We start from the raw sequence: 12,583 nt of genomic DNA, 5'->3' as shown, positions 1-12,583 counted from the left end.
TTAAAATTATTTAAATATAAGATATAATAATCATTTTATATAAATTTTACCTACAAGATAAAAGTAATACTAATTTATTCTATAGTTTTTCTCCAAAAGGGAAATTATAAAAATATAACATTTGCAACAGATTTATTACCTTTTTTCAATTGAATATTTTTTTATTTTCATGTTTAAATTTATAAACTACCAATGTTTTAACAATCACAACAAATATTTAAGAATTTTGAAAAATATCTATTTTAAAAATTTATTTTCTTTGTTTATATTAAAAGATTTATGTCTACATTTATTTTGTCGATTTTAACTAGTTGTGGTTAACAAGTTTAATCACTTGTTAAGGAAGGAGCCTTGCCTGTAGTTGAGCTAATAAATAAGCTTTATAAAGAAACATATATATAATGTGAATACTCATTATCTGAAAAGAAAAAAGATTGTTAAACATTTCTTAAAAAATTATTAATGATATTATTCAAAAATTAAATTTAAATTTTTTCTTATTATAATAAATTAAAAAAATAATTTTTTTATTAATAAAATATTTTAAATAGGATATTTAAAAAGTAAAAATACATACCCCGAAAAAAAATTGTCAACGACAGGAGTAATGATTGTAATCCCGAAAAAGTTAACCTGGCCGGCAAAAAATATTAAAATTAATTACAATCATTCACATTCCTTTCACGCTGTGTTGGACAGACTTTGTTCCTTCCCTATAAATAAATTACATTCACATTCCACTATAAAAATGCAATTTCCCACAATCCTTGAAAGATGCCTATTTATCCCCTTTCGTTTGAACGAAAAAGGGGGTTATTCACTACATGAGGAATTGAAAGCTAAACAGAAGTTCCGTTTGTATTACTTGGCGCATACGCTAAACAGTATGCTTATCACATACAAAACAAGTCCGAAATTTTGTTGAATTACTACATAGCAAAATAAGCAATTGATCAATGGCAATTTTTAGACCATCATAGCAAAATAAGCCATTGATCACTACAGAGTAACAGTTCCTGGCCTACAATAAACCTTATTCATATGCATTTACAAAGGATGAGGGTTGTTTCCTAGCCTTATGCAAAGCAATACAAAGCAATCACCATACTAAGTCCGAAATTTTGTAGAACAAAACCTAATTCTTTCCTGGAGATCAATGGCTTTTTTTAGACCATCATAGCAAAATAAGCCATTGATCACTACAGTAACAGTTCCCGGCCTATAATAAACCGCCTCTATCAGGATGCAGAGGAAAAAGTTCCAAAGTTCTCTGCACTTCTTCTTCTTCTTCTCCCTGGACATAAGTGGACAAAGTTATAAGTTAGCAATGCAATGAGTTTCTTATCAAATAAGAAAAATTGTTAAAGGAATCCAGTTACTTACCTCTACATTAACCCTGTTTCCCAACTGGTTTGATTGTGCAGAGCAATCAGAATCTGAAAAACATATTTCTATATCAATAGAATGATTTGGGGAAAAAAATCTTACCAATAATAAATAGAGCTACAAAAGTAAATCTAAACAAACTTCATTAGGTATAAAATTTAAAGCTAGAGGATTCTTTAGACTGATTACCCAAGCCTGGGCCTAGCTTTTATTGAATTCATGGGCTGATAAAATAATTTGTGTATTCTATTCTATATTTCACATCGTCATTCAGTGATCTATCATTAGATAAATGAGAACTAACACACAGATTATTTACTTGCAAACCCCAATTCCAGATTCAAAAACAATACTTTTGACTACCAGACATGGATTATCTAAACCTTCAAACTTTATTAATAACTTGTATATAACTTCTGTAACAATATATAAAAGTATATCAGTAAGAAGATCACATACTTATGGCTTCTGATTGTTGTTTTCTGCGTTTCTCTCGAGTACCTTCATTGCGAAACCAATAATATACATTTTTGGCTTCCGCTTTCCCATAACGCTGTAGATGAGAGGTAATTTCATCTATATGGGCTTCACACGGTGGTTTTCTTGTTCCAGAAGCCCACACAGACTCTAATATCTGCTTTTGCTCCAAGCTTGGATTCCATTTTCTGCTTTCCACCACACTTGAATATTGAAGTAGCTCCCTTTGCCTTGTACTCTCCTCTACACTCAATGGAAGAATTACCCTGGGCACTACAGCCAAAAATGGAAGACCGTCATTGTAATGCTGTAAAAGGGGAAAAAAATACTCAAAATAAAGAATAATTTACTTACCTGCAGACTTTCCCCGATCCATTACGAGCTTTCCACTGGAACAACCCTGCAACAGAAAATTTATCTACGGGGTCCTAGATAACAAATCTTCACCTTCTAAGCCGTTCAAACAAGTGAACCCTATATTATAGATGAAAAGGCGTTGGAGAAAATGGATACGGCCACATGAAATAAATAGGTAGACGGTCACATGGAACTTCTACGTGGATGATTAACCGACCCCAAAATGGATACCAAGAGTGGATACCATTGCATTAGGATTTAGGATGGTGTTGAGTGGAAGACTACATTCGAGACCAATGAAGGATTGTATAAGTGGTCGGTCATTCCTTTTGGACTCATTAATACATCAAGTTCATTCATATGCCTAATGAATGAAGTACTGATGGATTTTATACGTAAGCTTCTCATTTTTTATCTTTGTTGAGGGATTCAAAATTAATGATTTAGAGAAGGAGAGAGAAATTATGGAACGGCCTATACTAATGAACATTTGAGGGGTAAGATATTTTCATGGTTTAGCCAGATTTTACTACAAGTTAATTAGAAATTTTAGTACTAATTCCTCACCAATGAAAAAGATAGTGAGGGGAGACCAAAAGGTTTTCAAGTGAACATTCAGATTATAGAGAAGCTTTGAATTACTAGAGAAAAAGCTGATGGAGCACCTAGTACTAGACTTATCGGATTTCAACAACGTATTTTAGGTTGATTGTGATGCGAGTGGTAATGCTATTAGAGAAAACTCCTTAGCCAAGAAGAGAGGAAAATTGGTTATTTTAGTTAGAAGTTGAATTATGCCCAAAGAAGTGTAATGGTGAAAAATTAGGGTTTCCACACCAAAAAGGATGAAAACTGCTAGTTTTATGGCCTAATGACCATTACATTTAAAGGAGGGTTGAATGCAATAGATTTAGTCACAAACTAGAAATGATAAGGATTGAAAATATTCATTGGATTCGAGTGGTGGATTTGTTTGCTCTCTTTTGTGAGTTGAGTTGCTGAAATTAGGGTAAAATATTGAAAATGAAGATAAAAACAAAGAATCGGTGACATATAGATGTAAGATTGAGACACACACCCGGATCTGACAAATATAAGCAAATTTGGATTGGATCCTCAAAAGAGCTCCCAAAATGTCAGGATCTTAGTGAATTTAGCCCTAGTCATCCAAACTTTGCACTTTTGTCTCTACAAATAATGTCGATTTTGAAGATCACAACTCCATACCTATTTCCTGCACATAGAAAGAAAGGGAAATAGGTTGGGAATAGGCGCTTGCCCAACTCAAACCACGGTTTTAGAATTAACCATGAAATAGATATAAAAGACAATTGAATTGTTGTAATTAAAGATTCTCCTTTTAAAGGAGATGTTGAATAATAACTAAATACCAAATGATATACCTCCTTGTGAAGTTTTGTATGTCTCCACACGGGATTAGGCTTTCATGAAGTTTTTAACAAAATAGGATGTGAATGTCCACTTCAACACTTGAATCTTGACTTTGTTGTTGCTCGAAGGCTTGAAGAAAGACTGATTACTTGCTCAATTTCTTGAATGCCTGGATGAATACTTGATTTAATGTGTTTATAATGTATGCTTTCTTATCAAAATGAGAGAGGATATCCTCCTTTTATACTTGCTTGTCAAAAAACTTGCTAATTTCTGACATGAGTCAACATGGAGATAAGTTTTCCACTCAAATTTTAAAAGGCAAAAAGGGTTTTAAGAGGGGTCCAATTATGAAGGACCAAAGCGTGGCGCTTTGATCCTACCCCAAAATAGGGCTAGGACAAGGTGCCTAGTTGATGCAAAAATAAAAAATGCAGTCATACTTGAGTGATATGTGCAAAATTGGGTCCCAATCAGGCCTAGGGGTGCAAACGCTAAGGTAGGGACGTAAATGCAGTCAAAAGTATGTAAGGGTGTAATTTTAAGATGCTACATTTAGCCCCCACTTTAGCAAGACTATGAAGTCAATCATACTCTCGATAAAGTACAATGCTTCCTATTGAAAAACTTTCACCAAGTCACTAAGAACGAAAGATACACAAAACTCCCAATGGAATTTATGATCTTACAACTTCAATGACAAGATAAAAAGGACATCATGAGAGAAAAAGAAAGAGTGAACCATGACTACAAACTAGCAAGGTTATCTTAGTATGAGTCATGAAAATAAAAATACCAAAATTACAAAGAAAAAGACTAAGTTAACTAAGTAACTTAAGTATCAAGATATGCAAAAGAGAGGGATCATTGAGTGGAGTGTATGCTGTTGGAAATTCATAGTCATTGGATTCATATGTTGTCATTGATGGCAACAAGATTATATTGAAGGCATATATCGGCAGATACTGGCATTGGAGGCATACATCGGTAAGTGCCGACATTGGAGTAATCAGGGTCATCACCGACACTAGCATCCATCACTTCAGTGAAGCCGACATCAGTCTAGGATCCGAAAGGTTTGATGTGTAAACTCATTTTCTAATTATTGTATAGAGAAGATATTGAATATCTTTTGTACTATAATCCAACATAAGGCATATTGTTTGTAGAGGGTATATAAGTTAGTCTGCTAGGTCATTTTGAGATCTGACAAGGTAGTAGAATAAAGTGATGCAAAGGATATGTATCTAGATCATTTGTATGTGAATGCAATATCATGTCATGATCAGTAGATGGTTTGTAAATCATTCTTGGAGAAAAGGAGATACCAGTACAGAGTAGAGCTATAACCGAGACTCTTTTTGGCACTGGAGATGCATTTTGTGAGTTCACCATTACTGTTTTATCTCAGCGGAAGCTTCTAGTCAGTGAGACTCTTTGTGTTGAGCAATGTTCCTTCTTGCATGTGCAGACCCCATTTCCATGTAATATCTTTCATATATCCAATGAATTGATATTGTGAGTCACAAATCCCACCGTGGTTTTTCCTCTTTAAGGTTTTCCATGCATTAAATTATGTGTGTTATGGTGTTCATTCATGTGGCTGGTTTATTTACTTCATGTTATATGTTTCCTCATTTAATGGTTTATATGTGTATGTTATAAAAGGTTCAAATCTTGTTTTACCGACAGAACACTGATTCAACCCCCCTCTCAGTGTTCTTCGATTCATTGTATTCTAACAATTGGTATTAGAGCTTGGTACCTCGAAGGAATTTTAACAACTTGAGGAAGATCCTAAAACCAGAATTATTGATCATGGCTATGGAGAAGCAACTTGAGATGGCACTTGAGGATTATGATGTTGAAAGGTTGACGAACTTGAAGCTAGAAGATGAATTGAATTCTACTAATGAATTTATTCTTGTTCTACAAGAAAGTTTATCAGCAGCTCAAGCTAGGAGGAAGAAACTTTTGCAAGACCAGGATAATGAAGAGAAAAATGCACTTAAGGAACAATGTCAGAAACTGAGTCAAGAAAAAATGCTCATGAAGAATGAAATGAAAGACCTAACTATGAGGATGTCAAAAGATATTGAGGACAGAAATAAGAACAAAGAAAATCTTGTTGTATCTCTAAACAACGAATTTGAAGAATGTGGCAGATTGGCTCATGAGAATGGTCTATTGAGAACTGATTTGGTACAATCCCAGAATAATGAACAAGAGTTGGAGAGACAAATAATAACTCTGAGAGATGATCTGACTACTACAAGTGAGTATAGAGAAAAATTCAGGATAAGTGTTGCACAGTTGGATGATTTATTAAAAAGACAAAGGTAGAGTGAAGATTCTAGAGGACTTGGATTTGTACAAGGCAAAAGCTTTGGTACTTCAAATGAAGATTAGACAATTGGTATGCAGAACTCATCAGACTAGAGGAAACCGGTAAGAAAATATAATACTAACAAATTCAATGGTAGATTCTTTGTTTATAATAAATTTGAGCGTATGGCTAAATAATGTAGAAATAGAGCAAATCAAAACTACAATTCAGTTCCCAGTTAATGCACAAATTGCAAGAAATATGGTCAAAAGTTAGAAGATTGCAGAATGAATGTTAAATGTCATGCATGTGGAAAGTTTGGACATTTGGCTAATAAATGTAGGTCAAAAAATGACATCGGATATGTCAAATCAATTCAAAATAACAATGTTACATGTTATGCATGCAACAAAATAGGTCATATTGCTAGCTACTGCAGAAGCAAGACTACACCAGTTAGCAATGATAAATCAAATAAGAAAGCAAAGAATAAGGTAGATGAAATACAACAAGATCACACTAAGAGATGGGTTAGAAAGTCAGAAGAACCAAGTGGAGATGCAACTTCATTGGTAACTGCACGAGTAACTCGATTGGTAGAATAGAGCATTCCTGCACCGACAGGAAATTCAACTGGTAACTGAGGCATACGCCTTAGGGGTTGGAAAATTCATTCTAAATCTTGCATATTCCTTAGAAGAGATCTGGAAAAAGATCTTGAGAGTTGTATTGATCATTGATGGGGGTTTATCCGACATAAATCTATGAAACCAACATCCTGTAGGGCGCACCGCTAAGCATTTATGACAGTGAAGGATCAGGGTTTACTCGCTGATAAAAAGGAAAAATGGACTCATTTTCACTCACCCATCAATCAAGCAAACAAGAGAGAAGTAAAGGTGAATCACAGGCGATCAAGAGGGAGCAAAGGCATTCTGAAAGGATTTCTAGCAGTTATCTAAGAAGTGATCAAAATCTTTAAACCAACGATCGTTATCTACGTATTTCTTTGAAATGGCATCCAAATCATCATATGCTCAACCTACTATTTTTGAGGTTAAGGATAGGCTTAGACCTATTTTCAAGGAATTTCCTCAAATTACAATTAAGGAAGACTCTACTAGCACATTTCTGATGGTTCTCGATGGCATAGTTTATGTGGAAGATGTCATAGCTTATATTCACTGCATCTTGGAGGATTTAGGCACTGAGGAAATCAAGGGAATGTATCAATCTGTGATACTACGTAGCTCCCAAACAATCAAGTTGAAATATCAAATCATTGAAGACCTAGGGTTAAACAAAATCCTGTATGTACTGGAATTAAAGGATGAAATGATTAGATATGTTGTAAGAAAGGTCCATAATGAATTCATCTAGCTGAACTAGCCTCACATGATCACCAAAGAAGCAATTCAAGCGGTCAATGTCTTACCCAAAGTTGGATAGGAACGAAGGAAGAAGATCACCAACACTGAGGTTGAAAAGCTCACCAGCACAATCCATGATGGAAGGTCGATGAGGCTTAGCACCATCAAAGATATCGATGTGAAATTTAACAGCTTGGTCATTGCCTACAAGGTAACACAATCAAGTTGATTGAAATCTATTTCCAGTTCCTGTATCCATGCAGCATATCAAATGATAAAGAACAATGAAAAGTATGATTTGTGTGGTTCTATAAATAAGTAGGAAATGAAAAGATGTATAGAAGTTGCAAATAGAACAATCTTTAGCAGCAAACCCTGACAACTAATCTTAATGATGGGTAGAGTCAATGAAATAATAAATGAGACCAGAGATGGTTGGGCTAAATTATTCCAAAATGATCAAGATTTCCTTACTTCTTAAGAAGAATTTGCTAAGGCAACAACTCCCACCATTATGGACAAATCTAAAGGGAAAGGAATTTTGGGAAGTTCTGATCAAATTTTGAATGAATCGGTAGATAAACCTAAAATTGATGAGAGTTTATAGACTAAATCGGTAGAGGCAACATTTGTACAGTCTGAGCAAGGTAATATAGGTACTATATAGGATACTGATAATATTGTGGATAATACTCCACCAATAGTATCAAATATTGCATCAAGTGGCAAAGCCACCAGTGCAAAATAGGATGAGAAAAGAGATACACTGAGAGAGGATAAGGAAAAGGAGACTAATAAGACACCCAATACCATACTGACAATTGATTCTTGATTGATTCAAACAAAGGAAAATCTAATGAAGGACGGATCTATAGAAGAAGGAATAATAGATCAATCAATAACAATTTTGCATAGATTGATTCCTGATTGTATGATTGAAAATGAAGCAAGCCCTTCCGGAAAGCTTAAGGCATTGATAGAGAACATATCTAAAAAATTTTAATCATCACAGCAGATTTTCGACTGGAAAGCAGTTAAAAGATTTACTTTGGCTAAGAAAGCCGCTTTTGACCAGATTATTGAAACAAAAAAAATGAAGGTTGAAGAGAAAATTATACTTATTGAAAATTATTTGAAATAATGTACTAACATCTATAGGGTCTATTGTAATATACTCTTACAACAAATGTAGATAAGAGAATAAAGGAATTACAAGAAAAGATTGCTAATATTGCTGATTCTTTTTATAGAATAACTTCACTTACAACATCCATTGATAGACAAATGTTGACTTTGGAGAACCAATTTTTTTCTTTCGAAAAGGAAAGAGACAATATTATTCAGAGAGCAAGGAGTTTGAGAGGTTTGGTGAGTCCAAGATTAGATTCGCTTGGTGTACATAAGAGGGAATGCATGGATATGCTTGCAAAGTTCACACCAGTAGAAGTCACTCATAAAGAAACACTAGCACATTTAATGAGTGGACTTGTATCCATATCTGAAACATTCAAAACCGGCTGGGATACCTATATACGGTTACTATAGAAAGTTGACCCAAAAATCTTGAATTTGGTCAAGCTCCGGTAAAGCAATATGTAATTATTCTTTCAATTCTTTCACCTATGAAAAAGGGGGAGTATATGTATGTGAAAAATATGTATATGTATATAATCCTAGGGAGAGGATATCAAACAAAGAGTATCAGGAGCAACTTATTTAAGGTAGGATACACCCAAAAAGACAAGAACATTATCGTAATAATATGCCCTCCAAAAAAGGCCAAATCAAAGGATAATGATTACAAGACATAAAATGCGGAGTGGTTTCTCTTAACTTTGAGGTTAGTATTATTTTTATGATAAATAATGTATCTCTTGTATATATATATAGATAAAAATATCCTCATCACCCAAAGAAAGAAAAACCACCATGGAAGAAGTGCACACATGTCTTTTGAGTCAAAATGGGAGAGACCAGAAGAGATCTCAATGCTTTGCATCATCTTCAAGTAGACAACACTAGGGACAACAAATACAAGAATTACGAGATAAATAGGGGGGGGAGAGAGAGAGAATCTACTACACGAATGAAGCTAATCATGAAAATCATCTGCCTCCCAACCTTGGTCATCATTGTTTTTGGGAAGTTGGATGACATGAAAGAGGAGCCATGTTGAGCACTGTAGATGGAGCTATCACAAGTTCCAAACAAGGACCATGCTCTAATGATGAGTCACTTTGTCTGTTACTTGGATCTACGATTAATGTTTTTTAAATTCATTTAGATAAATCGTTATCAATATTAATATATTCATATTCATCATTTCAATTATTAGCCTCAATAATTTCATCATGAACAACATTCTCACCTATTTCATCATCAAGATTAACAACATAGGAGCTCTAATAGGAATATTACTTGAACCATCATTTGTCTTAATCTATTTACATCTTGGAGATTTAGGTTGAACCTCTTGATTAGAAGGTTGAGAAAATGTTATTATGTCAATAGTTGGTGTCTTCAGAGAAGAAATTATTTGAGAAGCAAGTTGACGAGCCCTAACATGACATCTCCATGGATATTCTCTCCCACAATGGCTTTTTTTAGTTTTAGTTGATGGTTGTGAAGGTTTAGATTCAACTGGCATAAAATTTATTTCTTCTTTTAAGGAAGGATGCATAGGAGAAGGTTTCTTAGGTTGTATAATAGGAGATATTGGGCACTTCCCTTTGTAAGATGTAGGAGGTGGAACCACACCATATAAAGTAATAATAGGTGGTGTTGGATGGAGACCGGGTCCACCATGAGGAGGATGAATAGGTCTATCCTTAGGAGGATTAATATCTTTATGCTTAGGAGGAAAACTAGGTGTATCTATAGGAGGAAAACTAGGTTTATCCATAGGAGGAAGTGGGAGAGTATGCTTAGGAGAAGGAATACGGTCATTGCTAGGAGGAAGACTAAGTGTTGGATTTCTAGGTTTACTCAAGGATAAAATCATGTTATTTTTCCCTTTTTGATAGGATTTAAAGAGAGGACCACTTCTAGGTTGAAGAGGTTGGAATTGTTTGGACCAAAAATAATCAAGACAAACAGCTCAATTCCTCACTGTAGGTTTATACTGTTCTTATTTGAAGCCTAATCAGTCTCAAAGGATCCGAAAGGTTTTATGTGTAAAATCATTTTGTAATTATTGTATAGAGCTGACATTGAATATCTTTTATATCTTTTATACCAGTACAGAGTAGAGCTATAACCGAGACTCTTTTTGGCATTGGAGATGCATTTTGTGAGTTCACCATTACTGTTTTATCTCAGCGGAAGCTTCTAGTCAGTGAGACTCTTTGTGTTGAGCAATGTTCCTTCTTGCATGTGCAGACCCCATTGCCATGTAATATCTTTCATATATCCAATGAATTGATATTGTGAGTCACAAATCCCACCGTGGTTTTTCCTCTTTAAGGTTTTCCATGCATTAAATTATGTGTGTTATGGTGTTCATTCATGTGGCTGGTTTATTTACTTCATGTTATATGTTTCCTCATTTAATGGTTTATATGTGTATGTTATAAAAGGTTAAAATCTTATTTTACCGACAGAACACTGATTCACCCCCCCTCTCAGTGTTCTTCGATTCATTGTATTCTAACAATTGGTATCAGAGCTTGGTACCTCGAAGGAATTTTAACAACTTGAGGAAGATCCTAAAACCAGAATTATTGATCATGGCTATGGAGAAGCAACTTGAGATAGCACTTGAGGATTATGATGCTGAAAGGTTGACGAACTTGAAGCTAGAACATGAATTGAATTTTGCTAATGAATTTATTCTTGTTCTACAAGAAAGGTTATTAGCAGCTCAAGCTAGGAGGAAGAAACTTTTGCAAGACCAGGATAATGAAGAGCAAAATGCACTTAAGGAACAATGTCAGAAACTAAGTCAAGAAAAAATGCTCATGAAGAATGAAATGAAAGACCTAACTATGAGGATGTCAAAAGATATTGAGGATAGAAATAAGAACAAAGAAAATCTATTTGTATCTCTAAAGAACAAATTTGAAGAATGTGGCAGATTGGCTCATGAGAATGGTCTATTGAGAACTCATTTGGTACAATCCCAGAATAATGAACAAGAGTTGGAGAGACAAATAATAACTCTGAGAGATGATCTGACTACTACAAGTGAGTATAGAGAAAAATTCAGGATAAGTGTTGCACAGTTGGATGATTTATTAAAAAGACAAAGGTAGAGTGAAGATTCTAGAGGACTTGGATTTGTACAAGGCAAAAGCTTCGGTACTTCAAATGAAGATTAGACAATTGGTATGCAGAACTCATCAGACCAGAGGAAATCAGTAAGAAAATATAATACTAACAAATTCAATGGTAGATTCTTTGTTTATAATAAATTTGAGCGTATGGCTAAATAATGTAGAAATAGAGCAAATCAAAACTACAATTCAGTTCCCAGTTAATGCACAAATTGCAAGAAATATGGTCAAAAGTCAAAAGATTGCAGAATGAATGTTAAATGTCATGCATGTGGAAAGTTTGGACATTTGGCTAATAAATGTAGGTCAAAAAATGACATCGGATATGTCAAATCAATTCAAAATAACAATGTTACATGTTATGCATGCAACAAAATAGGTCATATTGCTAGCTACTGTAGAAGCAAGACTACACCAGTTAGCAATGATAAAACAAATAAGAAAGCAAAGAATAAGGTAGATGAAATACAACAAGATCACACTAAGAGATGGGTTAGAAAGTCAGAAGAACCAAGTGGAGATGCAACTTCATTGGTAACTGCACGAGTAACTCCATCGGTAGAATAGAGCATTCCTGCACCGACAGGAAATTCAACTGGTAACTGAGGCATACGCCTTAGGGGTTGGAAAATTCATTGTAAATCTTGCATATTCCTCAGAAGAGATCTGGAAAAAGATCTTGAGAGTTGTATTGATCATTGATGGAGGTTTATCCGACATAAATCTATGAAACCAACATCCTGTAGGGCGCACCGCTAAGCATTTATGACAGTGAAGGATCAGGGTTTACTCGCTGATAAAAAGGAAAAATGGACTCATTTTCACTCACCCATCAATCAAGCAAACAAGAGAGAAGTAAAGGTGAATCACAGGCGATCAAGAGGGAGCAAAGGCATTCTGAAAGGATTTCTAGCAGTTATCTAAGAAGTGATCAAAATCTTTAAACCTACGATCGTTATCTATGTATTTCTTTGAAATGGCATCCAAATCATCATATGCTCAAC

General features: G+C 34.5%; 1 protein-coding gene across 2 annotated transcripts; it reads right to left on the bottom strand.

Annotated features, from left to right (window-relative positions):
* Positions 1 to 733: 733 nt before the first annotated feature.
* Positions 734 to 2,304, bottom strand: LOC131054809 (WUSCHEL-related homeobox 1-like). Of its 2 annotated transcripts, XM_057989418.2 has the most exons (5): positions 2,218 to 2,304; positions 1,846 to 2,136; positions 1,384 to 1,436; positions 1,231 to 1,294; positions 734 to 1,135 (listed from the first exon to the last, which is right to left on the bottom strand). In XM_057989418.2, exons 1-5 carry the CDS (start codon positions 2,237 to 2,239, stop codon positions 1,077 to 1,079), a joined length of 489 nt encoding a protein of 162 aa, XP_057845401.2. In that variant the 5' UTR covers positions 2,240 to 2,304; the 3' UTR covers positions 734 to 1,076. The 2 variants fall into 2 exon arrangements, with proteins under 2 accessions (XP_057845401.2, XP_059073941.1); XM_059217958.1 differs by having other exon boundaries at positions 738 to 1,294.
* Positions 2,305 to 12,583: the final 10,279 nt, after the last annotated feature.

Source organism: Cryptomeria japonica, chromosome 3 (assembly GCF_030272615.1).
Source record: "Cryptomeria japonica chromosome 3, Sugi_1.0, whole genome shotgun sequence".
Lineage (NCBI taxonomy): Eukaryota > Viridiplantae > Streptophyta > Pinopsida > Cupressales > Cupressaceae > Cryptomeria > Cryptomeria japonica.
The sequence above is the reverse complement of the archived record's forward strand: the minus strand, read 5'-3'. Positions and strand labels throughout refer to the sequence as shown.